General features: G+C 40.8%; 1 protein-coding gene across 1 annotated transcript; it reads left to right on the forward strand.

Moving 5' to 3' along the window:
- Positions 1-1,823: 1,823 nt before the first annotated feature.
- WEE2 (WEE2 oocyte meiosis inhibiting kinase) lies at positions 1,824-24,433 on the forward strand. The gene is made up of 11 exons (XM_068550130.1): positions 1,824-2,177; positions 7,010-7,206; positions 8,977-9,028; positions 10,941-11,113; positions 12,662-12,783; positions 18,228-18,374; positions 19,048-19,155; positions 19,287-19,372; positions 20,137-20,307; positions 22,510-22,652; positions 24,277-24,433. The coding sequence occupies exons 1-11, from the start codon at positions 1,824-1,826 to the stop codon at positions 24,431-24,433; spliced, it is 1,710 nt and encodes a 569-aa protein (XP_068406231.1).
- The last annotated feature ends 668 nt before the right edge of the window (positions 24,434-25,101 follow it).

The raw sequence follows: 25,101 nt of genomic DNA on the forward strand, positions 1-25,101 counted from the left end.
AGAATTCTAGCAAGGCAGAGAGGAAAGGCAGGGGTGATGATAAAAACCAACCTGGCCTACTGGGTAACACCCAATACACCAGCCCCTGTGCCCTGGCTGCAGGCCCGTGATACAGTCAGAGGGTTTCAGGTTGGTCCCATCCTGCCTGAGAGCAGAGCCAGCCTCTAGCTGGCCTGGAGAGGTGAGAATGACTAGCCATAGCCTTGAGAGGGGAAAACTGATCAGCACCAAGGCTGTAGTGAAGGAATTATATCACATGGCCTGCTGGTTTGTAAACAAGAAACTCACTCCGAAGCCCAGAATCTCAGTTAATAGGAATTTCTTTACCGGCCTCCCTTCCCTGTGGATGACTCTATTCTCCTTGGCCCCTGTGGGATGCCGAGTCTCTGACAAAGGCGAGCAGTGAGCTACCCTGTTGAGTGATTTGGCAAGTTTGCGTGGCCAGAGGGACTGGGGAAGGACAAAGGAAGGATTGGGTGGTGTGCGCACCTACAAAAAGCTGGGGCATGAGAAGGCGTTTAGCTGCAGAAACACTTTCACAATCGCCCGCACCCCAGTTACTCTTCACTTGGATTAACCTTCTCATGAGTTCAGGTGGGAAATGGGAAAGGAGTGAGAAAAAAGAAAGGGGTGGAGGGATTGGTGAAGAGAGAGAAGATGGAAGATGGGTGACAGGCAATGGGTAACCAAAGACTATCAAGAGAAGGGACATTGAATTTCTTTCAGTCAAGACCAAACTCATCCTCAGCACCTCTCTCTCTTTGGGTCCACGTTTGTCATGTAAATAATTCCTCATGTCCAGTCCCTCCAGAGTCCCCCCCTGAGGGCACCGGGGGCTCATGTACATGATTTTCCTTTTTCATGTAGTGCCTTTCTCATGGTTTCTCCTACAAAGTGATATTGGTGGCCTTTTTTTTCCTTCAAAGAGCTTTTTTTTTTTTTTTTTTAACCCTCTCCATAGGGGCCTCTCTGAGAAAGAAATTGAATAAGGTATGTTGAAGATATCTAAACAGTAAGAAAACATATTTTACAAAATAAGGTGACTGGGGCCCAAGTAATTGCCATTTTCAAGTGATACATATATCTGCTTCTCTGTTTGCTGATCTTTCTACCTTTCTTTTTTTCAGTGTGAAAATGTGTCCAGTTCCCTAAAAGCTTTAACTGCTAATACCTGGGGGTGGGTGGAGGGTGTGGAGGTGCCTGAATTAGGACAGGTGTGTCTGGCAGAGATGTCAGGTGTGTCTCTATTAGGGAGATGAACTCCAGCCAAGATATATTAGGGGCTGTTTAAGGATCATTATGATATCCAGGTGATACTGAATTCTAAGGAACTGCTGCTAGCCATTGGGTAGGTGGGAACCAGGGGAGAGGAGAGGGTGATATTTCTAAATGGTAGGTGTAAGAGAATGAAAATAATTTCTTTCCAATAATGAGCTTGTTCCCAGTTGGCTAACATGTATTTTTAAAGCCATGCTAAATTAAAGAATCCAACTGTTTCCCTAGTAGTTGCACATGGGTTCAGGGAGACTGTGGGATATCCAGAAGAGTTCTATACATAATTGGATTTAATTGCTCAAAGAGTTACTGGAGCCTTCTTTAATCAGAATGGAAATGAGGAGAAGCTGAGATCACACAGATACGTGGTACTTAAGTGAGAAAACCAATGGTGTGTCTCCATGTAGCTGTTAGTTGGCAGAAGGAAAGTCAGGCCAGAGTTAGGGAACTTGCCAGGTTACTTTCTTTTCTCATCCTTATTTCTGCAGCTCTGTAGTGTTTCCTGCGGCGAGGCCTTCTTGCCTAGGTTGTAAAGCTCTTTGGCTGAGATGGGTGACAACGACGAGGACAAAGAACTGAAGCAGAAATTAAGCTTTTCCTCTTGTGAGGAAGAGCATGAGAACGAAGGACAGAAAGAAGCCCAGGAGAGCAAAGAGGCCCAGAGCCAAACCCCAGAGAAGTCTGGAGTTCGGGATTCAGGATGTGTCCAGGAGGCAGAGCTTACACCTCTCAAAACTCCCCTTAGTAACGTGCGTGACCTCAACACATTTCAGGAAAAAGACCAAGCGAGTCCAGGTCAGGGTCTGAGGACTCCAGTGTCACACTCTCTCACGCGTCCTGAAACCCCAGCCCCACCAGACAAGGGCAAGCCGCCACGCTGCGAGAGCCCCTTCACTCCCAAAGTAAGTCCATCGTTGGGGAGGAGGGAGCCAGGCCGCTGAGGTCCGTGCTCCTTCCGTTCGGCGGACGGAGAACGAGGGCCCAGTCCTATGTACGTGTGACAGCTCTGTTTCACAGGCTGTGTCTATCTTCAGTTACGTATTTGCTGGTGAAAACGAAGAAGAGTTTAAAGTTACCAGAAAACAGAATTAAGTGTCTTGCCAGCTGCCTTCTTAAAACCATTGGTGTAGGCCACAGATAAATCTTGGGTGGGGAAAAAGTTCCTCGTGAAAGAATACTGGAACTGGAAAAAATATTGACATCTACAGCCTGACCTGGACTCTACCTATGAGAAAACCAAGGTCTCAGGAGGGAAAGTGGCCTGTAGCTCAGCCAACGGCAGAGAAAGGACTGAGAAACATGATCTTTGGGGCTTGGTCTACTGTCCTTGCCATTACGCCAACTGGCTCTATTTTTCTGTGATTATTTACTAACATTTCCTAATATAAGAATGTTCACATTCACTGTTTAACTTATCTTTATCTCTTTGCCGCTGCTCTTTCCAGAAAGAAGTCCTCTCCCTTCCTTGGTCTAGTGAGGTACAGGCTCTTATATGTGAACAAAGAGGTAACTTGTTGATACTACTTTATAAGCTGAGGATGGCAAATAGGTAAAGGTCCCAAGTAAGCAGATTCCTTTATCCTTGCTGTGATTGATCTCCTATTATATCATTCATGTTATTAAAGCCAGGACTGGGGCACGGTTACCTCTAATAGACTGGTGCCGTGGTGTGTGAGCCTTAGGCCTGGAATTAGCTCTGCTTCCCGCTGGCTCAGCTTGAGGTGCTTAAGATCATCATAATAACATCTGTGCTTCTGATGGCAGCACAGTCACTGTCAGCAGGTCTCTTTTGTCCCTGCTGAGTATGGGTACCACAACTACCAGGAAATACTAAGCTTCTTGTTTGACTGGTAGACAAACTACTTTAATACGCTCATGTGTCTATCTGTGGGGTTTTCAATGGTCCCAATAACCAATCAATCAACCATTTATTTTCTGAGAACCCACTGTGGGCTGGAAACATGAGGTAGTCTCTGGCAGGGGAGATATGCCTACGGATACTACGTGATAGGTGATTCAAGAGTGGTCAGAGTTCTCTGGGTGGACTGCTTCTCAGTGGGTAGTCAGGAAAGAAATGAAGGTGAAGGAAACATATGAAGGGCAATGAAAGTTGGTATGGTTTTTTTTTTTCTTTGAATTTAACTAAAAATGTTCACTTTATTAAATATAACAAAATCTCAAACATTTTTATTTATATACATATTTCTTGTCCAGCTGAAGTCTTTTGAACTTGAAATAACCTGCCCTTACAGAGTATCCTGATATTGGTATGGTTTTAATACATGGAAATTAGGGGGAGAGTGGGCTAGGAGCATGTAGTTCAGAGCAAGAGTAAGCAGGCAAGGAGACATGGCACGGTATGTGTATTTCATCCACTCATTGAAAACTGAACACCTTGATATGCTAGCAGACCTTCTGCTGGCAAACCCTTCACTACCTCAAAAAGTGCCTACAGAATGAATAAAGGTAAACAACAACAGTAAATAAAGTTCAGATCAGATATGCTAGAGGACTTGTAGAGCATGATGAGAAATAGCGGGGAATTAAGTTTCGAGATATCCAGGACACCTTTCCAGAGAAAGTAATGTTTGAGAGCAGTCTTACAGGATGAGTCGCAGTTTGCTAGGAAAAGAAGGGAGTGAGAGCTCGAGGCTGAGGGAAAAGCATCTACCGAGCTATGGAGGGGAAAGACCACGCTACACCTGGAAAACCGCTTGTTATTCAGAGTGGCAGGGGTCTGGCAGTGAGGCCAGCGTAGGTAGGTAGGAGCTACACTGAGATTTTATCCTGAAAGTGTTGAGAGAGCCATTAAATGGTTTTGATCAGAGGCAGTTTTGAAAAATCATGACCTTCATGTGAGGGCTGGAATGGAGCGGGAGAGACCATGGGGGCAGGGCAGTATTCATAATAGATCTACTGAGAAAAAAGAAGGGCCTGAACTTGGATAGTGGTGGATAGTGGTAAATTGAGAGATGTTTAGGAGTTGCTAACTGACTTGATGGAGGGGTTGCGGGAAAAGGAGGGACCTAGGGTGTTGTGAGGCTTCCTGCTTGTTTGACCGAGTAGATGGTACCTTGAATCAAGGTAGGTGACCTTAGAGGATGTACAGGTTTGGAGAAAGAGATGTGGTGTAAATCGTTGGATAAGTGGTTCTGCAATGCAGGAAAACCACCTAAGCTGGAGATCTATATTTGGATATCATCAGCATTTAGGAAGTTGTTGAAGCCATGGGTGTGTATAAGTTTACACAGTCTGTGTGCCAGAGTAAGAAGAGGAGTGGTCCAAGCTAGGGACCCTAGAAATGCCAAGATTTGAGGGACAGAAAGAAAACAACGTTTGGGAGGGAAACTGGAAATGCAACTGGGAAAGTACACACTTTACGAAAAATATAGTTTGGATCAAGGTCAGAGGAGAGAGGCCAGGGTGATGATAATTCATAATGTTGTGCTAAAGACAGGGATGCAGAGGAAAGGAGGATTGGCTTAGTTCAGCCTTGCCCAAGGGATAGGACCAGAAATCATGGGAAACGACTTCAGGTCCCCATAAGGACTTCCTAGCAGAATTATCTAGAGATAGAAGAGCTTCCTTAGGAGGTAGTAAGGTCCCTGTGGCTAAATGCATTCAACACTATTTGATGACCACTTGGTAGAAACACTGTACCAGGGATTCAAGCATCAGGGAACTAATTATACCAACTGGACCTTTAAAGTCTTTCCCAGTCCCTGTGATGTTGTGTCTTAGTGGGAGGTTGCCGCCTTCTCCTCTCACCATCTTCTGAAGTCAAGGAGCTAGTCCCCAAATTTCCTTTTTCTTAATCACCTGTAGTAAGAGCTGTTACTTATATAGAATTAGCTACACTTTCTGCAACACGTGTATACTCTCAACCTGGTCATCTTTCCAGAAATTTTCAGTCTACTTCTAGGCAGAACTCACTTTCATAAATCTTGTTGCAAACTGTGTTCTTTTAGATTTCAAAAGGATTACTCATAATTCTACCATTCTGGCAATAAAATCCATATTAACATAATACCATTTGCTATATTGTAAGTGGAGTTCACAAAATCTATCAGCCTTCGTATTTCCAGACTAGGAATTCTGATAGTCTTCCTTGATATGAATACTTTTCCTTACTTTTATCTGACAAGTTTCTAGGCCTTTTTGTTGTCCTTGAACTGTAGCAACTGGAGCTATGTGCAGCATACCAGGTGTGGATGCATTTTATTTTCCATATGATAATCAGCATCACAAAAAAACTGTTTCAGAAAATGATTTACTATAATTCTAAATTCATTTCCTGAATCACATTGACAACTGAGAAATATCATATAGTACAGTTTTGCTTCTTTTGAACCAATACTCAACCCTTACAATAAACTTATGGGAAAATTGTTTGTCATTGATGGCTTTGTCTGATAATATCCCCAGGGCTGTTGACCCTCTGAACTCTAAGACATATGTAAAACCCTTGGCAAAACTCTTGACTGTGTCAAGTTTTCTTCACTTAAAAAAATGTTAGGCTACTATGTGTACTCTATAGCTTCCTTCATTTCTGTTTCTATCAGTCATTTAATGAGTATTTATTTCTGCTTGTATCGTTAATCTAATAATGAGTATTCATTAATAAGTTTAATATCCATTCTTTGTAGCCTCACATTCTTTAATTACATTTTTATATAGTGAATCATATTGTAATCTAGCTTCTGCTTCTACACTCGAAAGTCATGTGCAGAGAATATCAAAACAGAATTCTTTTCCAAAGAGCCTCACAGTACAATGATTACATTGTGAGGTTACATCATGGCTCCTGTGTCTACTACTGTCCTCTTGAGGATCTATTACGCAGGTATTCCTCTGGCCCCTGGCACTTAGGTCATAATAGCATTCTGCTGTCTCATCAGAATTCTTTGTCTTTGATTTCTCCCCTCTGTCGTTTGATTTAGTTCCGGTTAGGTTTTAGGCCGATGTTCTCTTACTGTATCCCACTTGGAGTGGTAAGCCCTGCACATTTTCCTATTGACTGGTATGCTAGTTGTAGCCACTGCAAAGCCTTGCATCTTAAGGGCTTAGAGTATTACTTTTCAGTCTCCTTACCCAACTTCCTGGAACTTTTCTCAATTTGTGCTACATTCTTAGTGGACTTGGAAACTTCTTTTTCCATGTTTAGATAGTCTATGAAATCTTTCCCTTACAAAGTGATTATTTCTGAAACATCGATGAACTGCTGATTAACAGACTGTGCATTCCTTAAGAGCCAGAATTCACCTCTGGACCCTTCAGCACCTAGCCCAGCATCTGCTACTTAGTAGGTACCAAACAAATATTGGGATGAATAATTGAGGAGAAATTAACTATACAGTCTGAGAACATAAGCACCAGGTCTTCTAGAGTCATTTTCCTTTGTCTAAGCTGAAAGGTCATCTTTAAAAAGCTGAAGGTAGGACTAGAATTGGTGGTCTCATTGCTGACTCTCAGAATCGCCCAGGGGAAGAGGGTGGAGCTTAACAAAAGTACAGATTGCTGTGCTGATCCCAGGAATCAAAATTTCAAGAGGTAGACTGGGAGTCTGTATTTTTCATAAGAGAACCAGTTACAGTGTTTGCAGTGAACCAGATATCCTCTAAGGTCCCTTTCAGCAATAACTTTCTTTGGTTCAAATATTAATTAACTAACTGATACAGAACCATTTTTTAAAAATTATCTCCATTCTGATTTGCCTTTTGTCATCCTCATTCAGGGCCAGGTGAGCCAGCCGGTGATCTCTTCAACAGGGAAGCTCCCCTCCCGAAGCTCTAAGCATCTGAAGCTCACACCTAGTCCCTTCACCGATGAGATGACCTCACTCGCTCTGGTCAATATTAATCCCTTCACTCCGGAGTCCTATAGAAAACAATTCCTTAAATCCAATGGCAAGCGGAAAACCCGAGGCGACCTGTAAGTGTCCTGTTGCTATGACTTTTGAGAACTGATCTTACTATTACCAAGTGGAAGGGGGAGTGTTAAAGATTAGGAATAAACAAGAAGTCTGTCTGAATGAGTCGACATCATGTTTATATATTCCCTCCTTTCTAAATGTCAGCGTTGGCTTTAACCTTCTTTGTCACAGAGATCGTAACACCTTTCCATTCTGAAGTGTACCGTAAAGTGCCTTCTCTTTGAAAGAACAGGGCAGAGTAAGCAGTAGATCTGTCTTATATTAGGAAGTTGAATGGGCTATGGAACTGCACTCAAGGGCTCCTCTGTGGTTACTATGAGTCCAGCAATTGGGGAAGGTGTAGTTCTCGTTCCAGAGAGTATATTGCTGTTTTGAGTCTAGTGGTGTGACTGGTGATGAGAGCTATAGAGCAAGGATTTGAACTTCTCTGCAGGTGATGGAAGGCTGGCTGAAGAGAAAAAGAGAGTACTGCTTTTGGAGGTGCTAATAAATGGAAAGCCAGCTGCACTATTCCATAAAGGCCACTGAATGGTAGAAATCACCTAAATAAGGAGAGTGCAGATTACTCAGGGACATTTCTTTACTGTATCCTCAATGCTGCTTTTTTATAGAATGGAAGCACCTCTAAAACAGGCCAGTCATTTATGCTTAGATGTACTCAGCAAAATAAATGCACAGCTAACAATCTAAAAGCCTGTAGAACACTTAATGTGCTGTGTTCTTTTGGAATCCATGACTACATATTCATCAGCCTTGTAGCCAGAATAGGTTTTTCTCAATACTATTTCCTGGATCTTAAGTAAACAGGACTTCAGCACAAGTACACTGGTCTATTCTTGTTACTGAGTATTCCACTGCTTTTAGCTCTTTAGGATTCTTTGTAAAGCTTCAGAGTGAATGGCTTCACCTCTCACTGAAGCTAGTAGGAAAAGACTGCTGATTTGAATTCCTGGCCCTGAAAGTGGTGACATTTTAGTACAATAATTTAGTGATTCTGAGAGGGTATTTTCCCCTCTTCTTCATTGTGGTGTTGTTATTTTATAAAGTGTTAGAATGTAGTATTAAATGTAAGTCACAAGTGTCCTGCATCACTTAATTTGCACGAGTGTAATGTCCTCCACTTGCCACTTCTACCCTGTACTTGTCCAGAAGAAGAACCTAGCTGGCTGATCTAGAAACTGAAATTTTGCTTAAAGATCCAGGATGCATCTGCTCATGCCAAAGAGGGTGTCCGTCAGAGACTTCAGCTTAATGAAAAGTAGCTGAAAACATCTTAGCCAGGATTAGAGCACATTCTGCTATACTTACAGTTGGCTTGTGAACATAAGACAGGCCTGGTTCTAAGGTAGGCGGGTGTTGCAGGGGAAATGTTGTATCCTGGCGAAGAACCCTTAGAGTTTCAGGTATGTTCTGTGCACTCTCTTGATTCGCATCTCAGCATACCGTGTTCTATTTGCCTAAAACCCTGTTCTTTTCTCTTAGCTGGTTCCTACTCATTCTTGGAATCTTAGCTTACATGTCCTCTTTTTTGGGAAAGGCTTTTACTCTTCAAATAATTAATTGGGTGCTGTCTATGGTATCCCTTGATATCTTGTTTTTATCCTGTCCTAAGTTCTTGTACTGAAAATTTCTGTTTATCCCTGTGCCCAAATATAGATTGAAGAGGGGAAGTAATTGTCTTATTTACTTGCAGAGCCCCCAAACCTAGCATAGTACCAGGCTCAATAAGTGCTAATCATACTCTGATATCACTTTTTTTTTTTTCCAAGTGAGGAAGCTGGTCCAGGAGAAGGCAAGGTAGAACAAGGGCTGCCTGCCAAGGTGAGCACAGTTCTTTGGCCCAGCTGTCGTAACACAGTCATTTCATCCTAATGCCTCCTTCTTTCTCCCTCCCTCGCTTCTTTCTCCCTTCTCTCCTCTCCACACAGCTTGTAGTAAATATGTTTTGCAGCTAAATTTATCTGGGCTCTCATCAGGGTCTATATTCTTAGCTAGTTGTTACTTTACCAGACAGTGTCTAACACATATATTGCTGAACCATTACCTTGGAGTATTCTTAAAGGCTACTGCTACTGTCTTTGATCTGAGGAAAAATTCTATACTCCAGAAGAAGTGAAGGGAAGATCAAGATATTTAAGGTCCAAAAATGAATAAGACAAAACAGAGAAAAAATGCATAAAGCCGGAGGTCTATACGTAAAAATTTAGCTCTTAAATGTGTCAGTATCTATTGATTTTTATAATGTTGATCTAGTATCCCTCATTTGATAATATAAGCTAAGAAAATAATGCTGTAAATATTACCACCAGAGATGTTTGTTGCAGCCTTAACTGTAATTGCAAAAAAAGAAAAAAAAGGGGGAGTACTAAATGTCCAATAATAGAAGAATGGCCAAGTAAATTATAGTTTAAAGTCAGTGGAATATTAAATTGCCATTAATATGCTTGAATATAGGCATGTTTTCATGATATTATAATGTTCAGTGCATGTAAGTGGGGGGGAGGGTCGGGGAGGGGGAGGGGGGAGGGAGTGATATGGATGGTAAGGTGGTACTTGGTGTCTGAGATGAGGATGGTAAGGTAGCAGATAAGCACTACCAGCGCCTTCAGGCCTCTGAACAGAAGTGTGGATTCCTCATGGGAAACAATTAGGTTTGTCTGATTCTACAGCATCATTTTGCAAAAACAGTCTTCCTATTAGAGGAGGTGGAGAGAGGGCTGGTAGCTGTAGCAAATCCAGACTTGGAGGAAACAGAGCTTGAGACTGGCTAAGGGCAAGGGAAATTATAGATCTTGTTGATGAAGGCTGGTTGGGACTGCATGTTGAAAATGAAGAGCTAGTAAGAGTCAAGATATTTTAAACACTTAAAGTTGGATGGCAAAAGTTCTTGCTAATGAGGATATTGGGAAAAGATGAGTTCACAGAGACGAATCAGCTTGGATTGAGACTCATATAAATCTCTGGATATTTTCGTCATCATAGCCACCATTTACTGAGAATTTTATATATATATATATATATATTTGTAACATATATAATTCTCATGTGATGTTTGAAAGGACCCTGAGGCATAGTTGCTATGATCCTCATCTTACAAATGAGAAAACTGATAACAGAGTTCAGTGACTTGCTCGGGTTACTTACTAGCAGAGCAATGAGTGATGTCGCTAGTTGGCCAGTAGCGGGAGTGGTTGCTATATCTGAGCACACATTCTGAAATAATCAATTTGACAATTTTGTTCTCCAGACTAAGATTTTTGGGGAAGCAAACTGAACACAGTATGTTTATTCAACTTGAGATGAAGCATCAGCAGCCAGAGTGTGAGACAAGTAAACAAGAGTCAAAGAGAGGTGTTCCCTTTGTTTAACATCCGCCTCCAAGAGCCCACCCACTCCTCCAGCTAAGGACAGTAGCTCTGGCTGTGAGTGAGGTGTCCCCTCTAGGCACATATAGGGAAGAAGAGTATGGCCAGACAGAGGAAATAATATAGAAAAAGATATAATAATATAGCAAAGAGAAATGTCAGTACAGAGTTGTATGACAGATTATAAAGAACACAGAGAAGGTAGTCAGCAATTGTGGCAGGGTTGCAGGGGCGTTTGCTACCAAGAATATTGATGGGTTTACCTCAAAAGTCTTTTTGAAAACTTAGAGAAATTTAGGAATAATATGCCTTAATTTTATTCTCACAATATGTTAGGGAGAATTATTTTTTTTACTGAAATATTTCAGAGATGTGTTCTACGAGAAACCAACATGGCTTCCCGCTATGAAAAAGAATTCTTGGAGGTGGAAAAAATCGGGGTTGGGGAATTTGGTACAGTCTACAAGTGCATTAAGAGGCTGGATGGATGTGTTTATGCAATAAAACGCTCCACGAAACCTTTGGTAGGATCATCAGATGAGTGAGTACCTTTAAAATGTACTAGAAATACACACTTGGATTTGTCAAAGCATTTTGAATCAGGGCACTGATGTCATTTGCTACTTTTTTTTTAATCACCCCCCCCAACCCACTGAAAGTTGTCTCACATTCATAACCTTTCTGAATTTTCAAGATCAGAGATAAGTTATTTCCTGAAATATACCATGAGCATTTGGGATCATGTTGTGCTTTTGTTTTGTTTTTTGTAGTTCTCCTGGCTTTTACTACTGGTCTTACTGCTTTTCTTAAACGAATAGATTTATGGAATGATCTTCTGGTGCCTGTTTAGTTCATCAGAAATATTACCAAGTTATTGTTAACTCACTGGTTATCTCTACTTTGCATTAATAATAAATTCAATAGTCAAGTTTCAAAGTTTCCTTCCTTGTAAGCAAGGAAAAACTAACAAAAATTTAAATTTCATTCCCAGAACTAAATGTTCAAAAGTTCTTCCTTTCCACAAGGAAAACAAATATTTTCAGATTCAGCCATTGCTTTTTATGAACTCTGGGGAATATAATACTAAAATGCTGAATCTGACATCAGTCTTTGGAATTCTTCATTTGAATAATGAAATTGATCAAGTACTATATTTTGCTTCTTTTGTGTTGGATTTCCTATTGCATAATGAATATCTGCCCCCAAGACTGTCCCTGTGACTACATCATACTGGCTGAGTTTAATATTGACTATAATGATTGTTTAGCCTTCATAGGGAAGGTAGAGGGCCCATCACAATATCCACAATCAAGTCCATTTCTTCCTAAGCCCATCAGGGTTTTTAGATTGTGATACAGTGTAAATAAGAATCAAAGCCAGTCTGGGCTTCCCTGGTGGCGCAGTGGTTAAGAATCTGCCTGCCAATGCAGGGACATGGGTTCAAGCCCTGGCCTGGGAAGATCCCACATGCCACGGAGCAAGTAAGCCTGTGCACCACAACTACTGAGCCTGAGCTCTAGAGCCCACAAGCCATAACTACTGAGCCCACGTGCCACAACTACTGAAGCCTGCACGCCTAGAGCCTGTGCTCTGCAACAAGAGAAGCCACGACAATGAGAAGCCCGTGCACTGCAACGAAGAGTAGCCCCCGCTTACCACAACTAAAGAAAGCCCGTGCACAGCAATGAAGACCCAACACAGCCATAAATAAATAAATAAATTTATTTATTAAAAAAAAAAAGAAAGCAGGTCTGCTGCTGAGGTAATAACCACCTAAGATTCCTCTCTACATATGTCATGTTCAATCAGAAAACCATGGACTTTGGTCCAGGACAACCAAGGTTCTGGTCTTAGATCTACTATCACCAGCTTGACTTTGGGTCAGTCACTTAACTTTCTAAAGCCTTAATCCTTGCCACTATATCATACTGAGGCGTTACAAACATTAAATGTGACAAAATAGTAAGCAAGCAGTGAGCACTCAGAAAATGTTCTGCCATTGTTAATAATGCCTCATAGCTTGTCTTTTAAAAACCTTTGTATGTCTATTATTTTGATTCAATTTTCTCAGTGCTTTTCTGTCTCTTAGGAATTTGGCTATGCATGAAGTTTATGCTCATGCGGTGCTCGGGCATCACCCCCATGTGGTACGTTACTACTCTGCATGGGCAGAAGATGACCACATGATCATTCAGAATGAATACTGCAATGGTAAGTACGTGGTCTAATATCTGTGGAGAGGGAGATGAACTTTTAAGGCTTCAGAAAAAAATCTTTGCCTCCTTCTTGTAGTTTATGGCAGGTATATTAGAGTCATACCTAGAAGTCTGTACTACTGTTCTGTTTGGAAGCAGAGAGCTGGAGAAAATGAGTTGAGCTGGAAAGGAATTTCAGGCTTATGCTGTTATGTATTTCTTTCAAAGCTGATGCACAGCTAATACACAGAAGCTATCATCACATCCTTCACACTTTAATTAATACTTAAAGAGAAAACTTTCACCCTGGTGGTTTGAATGGTAAATCATCCTTTTACCATTTACTAGGTATTCTAAAAGATGTAAGCCATAGTCCCTACGATTTTGGGGAAGGGGTGGTAAACTTATATAGCCAACTTTTGATTAATTTTGAAGTGGATTCCTGTGTTTGGGGATTGTTCATGTTTCTTGCTGCTTTTTTTAAAAATTTTTATTTACTTATTTATTTATTTACTTATGGCTGTGTTGGGTCTTCGTTTCTATGTGTGGGCTTTCTCTAGCTGCGGCGAGTGGGGGCCACTCTTCATCGCGGTGCGCGGGCCTCTCACTGTCGCGGCCTCTCTTGTTGCGGAGCACAGGCTCCAGACGCGCAGGCTCAGTAGTTGTGGCTCACGGGCCTAGTTGCTCCGCGGCATGTGGGATCTTCCCAGACCAGGGCTCGAACCCGTGTCCCCTGCATTGGCAGGCAGATTCTCAACCACTGCGCCACCAGGGAAGCCCCTCTTGCTGCTTCTTACCTTTGAGCTTTAAGTATTCTCACAAGAGTAAGGGCATGGGGTGGGGTGCTGGGACTGAAACTTGGTGACTTCAGATATATTCTCCTAGGTCCTTCAGGACCATATATACACCATAACCAGTAAAACCTTTTTTTTTTCTGGACTACTTAAATTATAAAGAGTGGTCCTTTGGATTAACATATTTCTAATCCATGATTAATATTTCTAATCTATGATTAAGGGGTGACATAACAGTAGTTGTGTATTGTTATTCTCGGAAATACATTTTCATCAAAATGTTCAGTGGTAAAGTAGAAAAGTGCTGCCAGTTGAATAGAAGCTTGCCATCATTTTAGGATGCATCCATATTTTGCAATCCATATTTTAGCCATAGTAATATTGGATAACGGCATCCCCCCCAACATATACACCCACCCTGAGCTTCTTTAATAGTACAGTGTGTCTTTGGGTAAGTTTAATGACCACTGGATAGCCCTGAGTATGTATGTCCAGCCTGGCTTTTGAGAACAGTAATCAGTGAGAAAGCTCCATCACCGTATACATGATTGATTTTACAAGTCGGTAAGTAAATAACATTACGAGTTGCTAAAAACATAGAAAATGGTATAGAAGACATATCCTATAACATAATGATTTGGCATTTCCCTTATTGTTTCCTTATAGCCTGATTTTCTCATAGCCTTACCTGTGAACTTCATGAGTTTTTTTCCTTAATAAGCTCACCCCAAATCCCTTTTTCTAATAGTTTCTTTGGGATTAAAAAATGGACCCTTTCCTTATACTTGTGATTGAGATGTTGAGACTTTCTTTTCATCTTCTCTTCTTAATTTCCTCTTATCATAACCTGAGATTCCCTATTCTTTTTCTCTCTTCCCTCTCTCTATAAAGAAGATTGATTTTATTTCCATGGCATTTAGCTACTAACAAAGAGAATATCAAATTAAAAAATTAATAAAGCAAAACACAACTAATTTTAACCTGCGGGCAATGTAAATTTTAACTGGGGCAATGTAGAAGTTTCAAATTTTCAGAAAGAATAAGATGAAGTGATCTATTACAAATCATCTTCTAATTCTTTTCAACATTTGAATACCTTCTATAGGCTCCACACTGTATTAAGCTCTAGGGTGAGAAATACTGTAGAGTGAGATAAGGTAAGTAAGTCCTTATCTTCAAGGAGCTTCATTCCCTCTGCTCTGTTAAAATGAATACAAAAGAGACAATCTGATGCAAAGCCATCTGGTACAACTGTGGATACAAAGCGTTCAGAGAGGATGAATGTGAGCAAGAGGCAGTGTGGTGGGATGGGCCTGGGCTTTAAAGTCAGGCAGACCTGGGTTCAAAATCCAGCTCTGTCACATAGTAGTTGTAGGACCACTGGGATGTCATTTAATCTCACTGAGTAAAGAGACAGTAATATTTACTTAAGGGGGTAGTTTGCAAATTGGCAACAATATATGTTAAATGCTAGCACAATATCAAGTCCCAATACATAGTAAGAACTTGATAATACTTGTCATTAGCATATCCGGAGAAAATCTCATAAAGGAGGTAAGACTTGAATGAGACCTTGCAGAAGGATTACTAGAGTTTAGGCAAGGAGAGGGAAGACCACCCAGTTAGGGGAACAGCAGGCCGGCTAGGAGCACCGGGGCTGGGAACGGGGCTGGCCTAGCAGACGGTAAGGAGACTAACAGGCCTGAGGTGACCCTACAGGAGGAAATAAGATCAGCAAGGTAAAGGGTGGGAAGACTGCAGTGGGCCGTGAAAGCCAGGCAGTGGGTCTGACTAGATGGGATAGATTACGGGGAATCATTGTTTGTTCATCATGGAAGTTCACTAACTTCACTCAACACTTGCCAATTAAAATGGGACTGTGATTTAGCAAACTGTAATTCACATACATTGAACCTTTCAAATGTGAACTGATCACGGAAAATAAAGCATGCCCTTATACCTTGTTTGTAGTTAAGGATAATCCATGTTGAGACTTTGCCTGATGGCTCTAAGTAAAGGATAATAAGCCCAAAGTATGTGTAAAGTAGCAGAGTAGTCAGTGCCTCATTCCTTCCACTCCCTCCCCACTGCATCCTCTCCCTCTTTCTCACATCTTCATCCTTATGCCCTGTTTCCCCATGCCCACCCTTACCCCTCACCCTTAGCCTCTCACAGCAGCCCGGCTGGAACATGTACTGTTATGGCTTTAACTCTGATTATAAATTAGATGATTTTGATAACTTAGATTTTAACTATTAGAGGCTAACAGTTATCTGATTTCCCCTCCTGTCCCTCCTGAACCCTGAACTAATCAAAAGTTCCCTCCTTCTCTGCCACCCTAGCCAAGATCCCCTACAAGCCACCTCTGGGCCAGCCTCAGAAATCTGAAGGTTTTCCGGTAGCAGGCTGATTCTGCAACAACAAGTATTCTAACTGATTCAGGACTGGATGATTAATCTCTCCCTAAAGGCAGTATTTTCTTTTGACGTCTCTGTCACAGAAGTTTTACAGGGCATGTTCCCCTAGAATGGTGGTTCTCATACTTGCTCAAGTGATGTGACATCCAGAAGTCTGTGTCTTCTGTGGAACACCATGAATACTGGTTATATTTTTCCACCAAATAAGGAACAACTTTACCAGCAGAAAAATATGCTTTGTGCTGTTGGTAGCAACATAAAATCAAGATTGTGAGAATACAAATATATGAACATAATATCCTGTTGAATTGTTGGTCTACTTTTTGCATTTCATTGTTGGAAGACATTTGCTATTTATTTGTTTCGGTATCTGTTAGGCCTCGCGCGAGCAGACAGGAAAACGTGGATATTTTTTTTTAAGTTTTTTTTTTTTTCCGGCCAAGTAGGGCGAGTATCTTTATTTTATCTAAAGGAAGGAATTCAGCAACTCATCTCACAAAGGTGATTTGAAAAGAGCTGCCAGGAGCTGGCTTGCTTCCTCCTAGGGCACCATGCTGGCAGGAGCCAGCTCCAGTGGGGGTACCTTGGGTTACAGAGCTAAGGCTCCAGGGCAGCTGGGTGAGATTAGGAGGGATTAAGTTTACAGTTCATTCAGTATTGCTATGTCTATAAACACATACTTCCTTGTTAGTACTATTTAGTAAAGAACAGTTAACTATGCTCTTCTATAAGAGTGTGTGGACAATCGCTTTAGCTCTAGCAAAATAAGGATATTCTAATACAGTCGTATAAATGAGTACTTTCCAGTAACTTCTACTCTTCTAATGACCTCTTGGCTATCTTTAATATTACCTATACAGATTCTAAGTAACTACAAGTGCTGCTAGTACTGGTCTAGTTACCCTTACTACACATCTGGAGCTCTTCAGGGGATTAGAAATACCTCTGCTTATAATCGAAAGGAACATATTAAGTGGATCCTAAGTAACCTAGGATGCTTCTTTCTTTCCATACCTTTCATAGGGTCCTTGACTCAGCCTTTCTTTTCCCTCTGTTGCCAGAATAGACATTCAGTTCAGAAAATACTTATTACGTGCCAGACCTTGGCACAGTAAAGATGAATGAGCTGTGGGCCCTGTCCTAAAGGAACACTCGGGCTAGTGGGGACCCGGGGGCTTTGTCGCAGCTCATAACCTTTTCCGCAAACTTAGTATTGAGGTGACTGCATTTTTAACAAGCACATGCACTCTTTCTTTACTTATTCTTCCTTTTTAATTAATGTCTTTGACAGTCCATAAGTTCTTTCCTAAGAAGACTCCCAAGGGGGAAAAAAAAATAACCTTTACTTTAGCCCTTTTTGTGTTTCTGAAAGGGGCTGAATTCTCCTTTCTAAACTTATTTTAACATGGCAGCTCAAGCTTTAAATTCAGTTTTACGTAGGATACTTTAAAATATCAATTTCCTTAAAAGTACAGTTACCATCTCAGATCCTCCTGTTCTGATACACACTTGGAGGGTGGAGCTGTGGGCTTTCTAACTGACAGGGGGTCCCAGGAGTCTCTAATTTGACTGAAGAGGCTGCCAACAAATGCTAATTAATGAAACAAAGGGTTCAGAAGCATCCTAATACCTTAGGACAGGGGCATCTAAGATCAGGTAGTCAGGTGAGCCGGGGCCTTATCTTTTTATTGATAACAATGATAAATAGTTGATATACAAACACGGTGGCTCCAATAGGGTTTAGGTGTATATGGAGGTTTTATATTTTCCTTGGGTCAGCAATCATTACATGTTCTTATTTCATGATATATATTTTAATGGAATGAAACTTGAAGTCAATTACATTAAAATTACTAATGGCCTATAATTACTAGCTTGATACCAACATGGAATTATTCATCAACACCATAGTAGCTACATGACTAGGCCTGATTGGCCTTCTGGTTAATAGCTAGGTAAAACTTTTAAAATGTTAGTTGGGGCATACTCAAAGCAATAGGGCCACATCTTGGATACCTAGGATATGGCATTTTCTTTTCCTCTTTAAAGGCCCTTAATTCCTCTTTCCAATATGTCTATGGTATAGACAGGGAGCAGATATCATGTTTCAAACTGACACTGAAGCAATTTATACTTGCTGGACTGCGTTCACTCATGAGGAATTTATTGAATACGTACTATGCTTTCATTTATAAGATTCATACCTTTTCTCTCATTTTGCGGGGCTACTCTCTGTTTCTCTTTCCCAGGTGGGAGCTTGCAAGCTGCTATATCTGAAAACGCAAAGTCTGGCAATCATTTCCAAGAGTGCAAACTCAAAGACATCCTTCTACAGATTTCCCTTGGGCTTAAGTACATCCACAGCTCTGGCATGGTGCACCTGGACATCAAACCTAGTCAGTACAGCTCTCCTCTGTTCCTCTGGCCGTATTGAGTTCTTTCCCCACTGTTGTCAGAATCTGTGCCTGTGTGCCTATCAGGGGTCAAAGATGCTGTTTGCTGAAAGAATCCCTTTCATCAGTTCCCCTTTCCCCCTCCCCTGCCCGAATTTCAGTTAAAGAGCTTTAACCATTTCCCCCCTGGGCCTAGAGGACAGAGAGTAAAGACTCCCAGATAGTGAAGCAAAAGTATGAAAATAAGTGTTTAATTTACCGCATAGATAAGTGACAGCATATTGGCTGCATCCTGACTTTTTACAGCTAGTGCTCTACTCTTTCTAACTCAGCCCTGATCGAAGTGAGCAGAAATGAATGGTTTAGGCACTCATTAATGTGAAATGCAAGGAAATGTTGTTACTATTTTGTGGTTTTGATTATTTCTTTGTTTTGAGGCCACCAGCCTCTTCAGAGGATGGAGCATGTTTGAGGTTTAAGTTTCACTGAAATAGGTATTATCAGTCACTCAGCTGTTCAGAAGTAGTGTTAGAGATTCCATGGAAGAAAGGAAACCTTGGTAGTCTTGTTACACGCACACAGAAAAGGAGGGTGACTGAAATGTTATTTACAGAAAAGAATCTTGGGTGAAAAAGCTTAGGATTCATTACTTAATGACAATTCTGTATTTTTTCAGGTAACATCTTCATATGTCATAAGATGCAAAGTGACTCTCCAGTAGTCCCAGAAGAGATTGAAAATGAAGCTGATTGGTTTCTCTCTGCCAACGTGATGTATAAAATTGGTGAGTCTGTCTTGTAACCTGATTGGTATAATATTATCCTATAAAATTTATGCTGACGACTCTACTCCGTTTATTCCAGTTTTAAGAAAGACATGCTTTTAAAAACTCTACTTCTTTTTTTCTTTTTTTAGGTGACTTGGGTCATGTGACATCAATAAGCAAGCCCAAAGTGGAAGAGGGAGATAGTCGCTTCCTGGCTAATGAGATTTTGCAAGAGGTATAGATTAGGGAAACGGAGGGTATTTTATAATCCATTGAACATTTTGAGTCTCAAATGAACGTTGACAGTGCAAGAAATGAAAAGTATATATTTATAATTTAAATTTATATTATCCTTTTTCTATCCAGAATGGAGACCAAAGATAGGAGAGAAACTTTTGCAAAAAAAAAGCGTGGGGAAAGCTGGCTCAAACATGGAATAAGCAAAATTTTTACTGTTTTTCATGAAGGTCCTTTACTGTTTCTAATACTTCTTAGAATTCTTAAATTTACGGATTTCCTAGTAGGAAGGAAGCCGTTATTGGTCGAACCCATCTTCATCATGCTACTATCCTTTTGATAGCACCTCCAGCTTTGGTCATCGGAATGACCTTCAGTTATTGCTCACCTTCTAAGATGTCTGTGGGTCTGGCCTAGGAAGGATATAACTTTCTACAGGATAATAATCAGGGGGGAAAAAGAGGAGTCTTTCCTATCTGTGATCAGCCAATCTATGCTTCAAGCCTCTTTGAGCCTGAGAGAGCAAAATGGCGCTGAGATTCTGCCTCAGACTCTTTGGGGCAGGGCAGTGTTAATCAAGTGGATTTGTGCTCTGTCCTGTCTTCCCTGGAGATAGACCACTAACCACAGCAGATATAACCTTGCCCACTGCGTCTGTTTAAGTTCATGTGCATTCAAATGAATCTCTCTTACCGGTTGTGTTTTAGTCTAGACTCATTTCACTTGGCGAACTAACTGGCCTTCGTGTCTTCTGTTTTGAAGAATTATCAGCACCTTCCTAAAGCAGACATATTTGCCTTGGGATTGACCGTTGCACTGGCTGCGGGAGCAGAGTCATTACCTACCAATGGTGCTGCGTGGCATCACATCCGAGAGGGGAACCTTCCAGACATGCCTCAGGAGCTCTCCAAAGAATTTCACCAACTACTCAAGGTGGTGTCTCTAATGAAATGAAGAGAGGATAGAAATGTCTGTTTTTTTGAAAAATGTAATGGCAAATAGGTGGGAAAAGGGAAATGGTGGTGCCATCGACAGAAGGGAAAGGAAGCATGACGAGGAAGCCCAGAAAAAACAGGACAGACTGAAAGGTTCTCTAGGAAACTTAGAGCATATCATGAAAACCTTTTGTTATAGTTTAAAAATCCTATTGTATTTTTCATTTACCCTTCGCAATAACCCTGTGAGGTGGGCAGATGAGGAAACCAAGACTCAGAGCAGTTCCTTGACTTGTATTTCACTTTCGATAATTGATTAACTCCAAAATCAAACCTGCTCTTAGGCTCCTATTTCAAGGTTTTAACTACAGTCAATGGTAACAGTGATATTACTCAAACAATTGAATTTTGCCTGTATAGAGGAAATATAAGTTACTTTATTGATGGATAACTGACAATCCCCCCAGTTATTTGAGCAGAAGAAAGGCATAATGTTTTTTTTTTCTTTCACACACACACACTGTATTTTATTTTTACAAGAGATAAATAGACTGACACCAAGCATTGTACATGGATGACCACAACAAAAGCAACAATGATTGCAATTACCAAACATGAAACACACTCATACTATGTCATAATGTTGACATTCAGTCCAGTAATCCTCCACTGTAACAGCTCCTTTACTTTGCAGTGAAAATTGATTTGTATATTCTTTGCCTCTGAGTCCTTGTTGGATTTTTTTTTTTTTAATTCAGACAGAAAGTCACAAAAATTATATTCATCCTCATCAGTTCACTCAGTCCCATATAATTAAATTTTTTTTTTATCTTGATCTTTTGTTAGCACTTTTATGAGTTCATCAGTTTTTCATTAGAGTTCTGAAAATGCTTATTCATTCAGTTCAGCAGTACAGTCAGTTACCAGAAACCTGTACCTGTCAGAGTCTTTTCCATGAATTTCTTAAAGATGAAACCCTTTTATAGGAACATATTTGCAAAAGCATCAGAGTACACACAGAACTGTCTGTAGAAAGGCATAATGTTAATTTAGGAATCTATGTGTTCCTTGTCCTTAATGATACCTGAGTATGTGAAGGGACAAGGAAAGGAAGGTATTATGTTGAAACAAAGAGAGGTACAAAAATACCTACACTGTCAAGAAGCTAGAATTATACTAGAAAAGCAATGTATATGTAAGACTTACTTCATGGCTTAAGGAACAGGATTGGTTAGAATCCCTAAAATAGCCTTAGAAATATCTACTCTCTTGGAGATTAAATTTGAGTTTCACAGTTTACCTGAACACTTCAAATTTAGTTCCAAACTTGTCCTTCCTCACTTCTGCTTTCCTGAAAGAAGGCAAACCTTTCCTCACAGTGGTCTTCTGTTCATAGTCTAATCACCTATTTCTGTGTGTAAATTGATCTTAGATTTAGTTGATTCTGAGTACCTCAATGCTGTCTCTGTGCTAGGTAATATGCATATGTTAATTCATTTAATTCTCACAATAGTCCAGAAGGTGAATATCGCTATCCTAAATATAGGAAAGGGAGACTGAGTTTCAGCAAAGGTACATGACTTGCTCAAGGCTACATAATAAGTGGTGGAGCTGGCTCTGAACGTTGCTCCCCAAATGGAAGGGTCAGTGTTTTCTTCATTATTCGACACTACTAATTTCCGTATATTAGGTATTTTCTACTGTATTCCAGTCATTATAGGCTATACACATCCTCTACCTGAAGATAAATGCTGTAGGAATACTGTCATGGTGGGATATCCTTAATTAATTTTAAGTGAAAAATGAGCATGTTATGGTAGAAAGTGAGCTGAACTAGGAGTTGGGTAACCCGAGTTTTAGTCTTGGTCCTGTCAATAACTTAGACAAGCCACTTTTTGTCTCAGGACCTCAGTTTCTTCCTGTTTAAAATTAAGGCAGTTAAGCTGGTTCATCATTCATCCAGCTCTAAAATATGATACTTAAGGACAACTCAAAGGTATGGATGACTGATGCTACCAGATAAGGATGATATTCCTGTCCCAGGTGGAGCTAAGTTTTCATTTATTTCTTTCCTTTGCACAAAGGAGAAGCGAGTTTCACAAAATCCACCAGCAGAAGCTGGGTTGGAGTTGGCTTGGGTGGGGAGATTTTTCCCAACAGTGAAGGTTCTATTTCCTCCTTTTTGGTCCTACCTTGTCAGAACATGATCCACCCCAATCCAGCAGAGAGACCTTCTGCAGCAGCTCTGGCCAAAAGTCGAGTTCTCTGTCCCTCCCTGGGGAAAACAGAAGAGCTTCAGCAGCAGTTGAACTTGGAAAAGTTCAAGACAGCCACACTGGAAAGGTAGATTTTGGATGCTGGAGTTGAGAAAGAATCTATTTATGTACTACTCACAGTGACATGACTGGTCTGATGTGTCTTCTCTATGAATTCGAGTGGAATCCAACAGTATGACACAGGGGCCCCTGCCCACAAGAAGGCTAGTAGCATGGGGCCCTTTGTAACAAGGGGCTGGATGCTCCGTGACTAGACGGCTTGAGAGAGAAAATTCCAGTCAATGCAAATGAATACAAAGAAATACAACTGGTAAAGAAAAATTAGCAGGATTCTGAGTGACAAGAGTTTTACAGTAACTGGTGGATGATCACCCGATATAAGATAACCATAGTTAAAGAGGGAAGATATCTATTAGAAATCCATTAAATCTTGGGGGCAGGCAGATATTCTGTCTTGGCAAATGTTTAGAGAAAGAGGTATTTTTCCAAGCCAAAGGAAGCAGCCCTATTACTTATGCATGTAAGCTTGTATTCATGCATGCATTTATTTATTAATCTATTCCTTCATTTAACAAATTAATTAATTAGATGGGGGGGCTTGGTATTATAAAGGTCAGGAAGTGATGTTTGAGCACGGTTCTGAAGGCATTTTAAAGTAATTATTACATACTGTGAACTGTTGAAAATATAAAAGCAGATGAAAAATGGTCCTTGTCTAGAATAAACTTAGAGGTCCAGTTTCTTTTGGATGCACAACCCATCTTAAAATGATTAGTTTGAAAAGTCCCCCAAATGATGTCTTGGCAATGAGTTGTGGAAGCTCTAACTGAGCCTTTAGTCAGGTGATCCTTGCTAATAAGCAACTCAATAATTTTTTGCTTTTTGAAATTGTCTAGACCAGGGGTTGGCATACTTTTCTGTAAGAACGAGATAGTATTTCACCCTTTGTGGGCCATATGATCTTAGCTGCAACGACTCAACTCTACTGGAGTGATGTGAAAGTGGCCATAGACCATATACAAATGAAAGGGAATGGCTGAGTTCCAGTAAGACTTTATTTACAGAAACAGGTGGCAGGCCAGATTTACCCATGGGCTGTGCTTCGCAGACCCCTGGAGCTCTCATATATAGCCTCTAGAGTTGTTCTCTTATTTTTCTTTAATTTTAAAGACCATTCATGCCCCAATCAGTAGAATTCAGTCAGCCGAGCCTGCTGTGTGTTGAGGCACGTGTGTGCTAGCCATTTTTCAAGATAATCACAGGAGCTAATTTTCTATTCCGTGTATAGTTCAGGCTTGTTTCTATAAATACTGAAATAAAAAGAAAAACCTATATCAGTTATTTTAGAATATTTTTAGTTTAATTTTTTTAAAACATCTTTATTGGAGTATAATTGCTTTACAATGGTGTGTTAGTTTCTGCTTTATAACAAAGTGAATCAGCTATACATATACATATATCCCCATATCTCCTCCCTCTTGCATCTCCCTCCCATCCTCCCTATCCCACCCCTCTAGGTGGTCACAAAGCACCGAGCTGATCTCCCTGTGCTATGTGGCTGCTTCCCACTAGCTATCTATTTTACATTTGGTAGTGTATGTATGTCCATGCCACATCTATATCAGTTTTGATCATAAATATTATCTCTAATTTAGGACCAAGTAACGTACAGTTTTCCTCTTTAATTCCAGGGAACTGAAAGAAGCCCAGCAGGCCCAGTCCCCCAAGGAATGCCACAGTGTCCCTGGGGTCTCTGGGACCCCCACGGGATCAAGAAGCACCAAACGCCTGGTGGGAGGAAAGAGTGCCAAGTCTTCAAGCTTCACCTGGGGGCAGACTTCCCCATAAGAACTTCTTTCACACCAACTCACCTTTTATCCCCAAAATAGATACCGACTGTGTCAACCTTTCTCTTGTAAAGGGAGAAACTAACGGACTTGGGTGCCCAAAGATTTCAAAAGCCACTCCTAATTTAGCAATTTTAGCCAAGATCCTACAGCTATCAAGACTTCCTAGCAGCAATGGTCGTAGGTACTATCATTGGTAGCCATTTCTCTTCTCTCTTGCTACATTCCTAACACCACCTGTCAACAGTTCATTCACTTCTCAGATGTGTTGATGCACAATGGGAAAGCATGGACCTCTGAACTGAAAGCAGCCCTTTGTGCAGCCTGTGGACTATGGGGCTGCCTACCTACCTATCAAGGATCCCAGGGACTCTCCAGGCAAACAGAAAGGAATTAAATTTCTTTTTGAGTTGAGGTAACAGCTTACAAGAAAGTGTGCCTGGATTTCAACAACATTTCCCAGGTTAGATGATTTTATTCCTCAAGGAATTTTCAGCCACTTGGAGCAAGTAGTTTTCCTACTGCATTCTCTGAATGGAGCCAATCCCTTTCTCTGATATTGTATTTATTAAGTAAATGACTTCACCACCATGTGAGGTGGGTAGAAATAAGACTCTACATAACTTCAAATTTCCGAGCTGGCTATTAACTTGTGGAACAAAACCACTG

Source organism: Eschrichtius robustus, chromosome 8 (genome assembly GCF_028021215.1).
Source record: "Eschrichtius robustus isolate mEscRob2 chromosome 8, mEscRob2.pri, whole genome shotgun sequence".
Classification (NCBI taxonomy): domain Eukaryota; kingdom Metazoa; phylum Chordata; class Mammalia; order Artiodactyla; family Eschrichtiidae; genus Eschrichtius; species Eschrichtius robustus.

Bases quoted from the DNA above. Each gene is read 5' to 3' on its own strand.
- WEE2 (XM_068550130.1), top strand. From the start codon at position 1,824: ATGGGTGACAACGACGAGGACAAAGAACTGAAGCAGAAATTAAGCTTT. The intron at 19,156-19,286 runs GTGAGTCTGTCT...TTCTTTTTTTAG, and splicing joins CAACGTGATGTATAAAATTG to GTGACTTGGGTCATGTGACA. The intron at 22,653-24,276 runs GTAGATTTTGGA...CTTTAATTCCAG, and splicing joins AAGACAGCCACACTGGAAAG to GGAACTGAAAGAAGCCCAGC.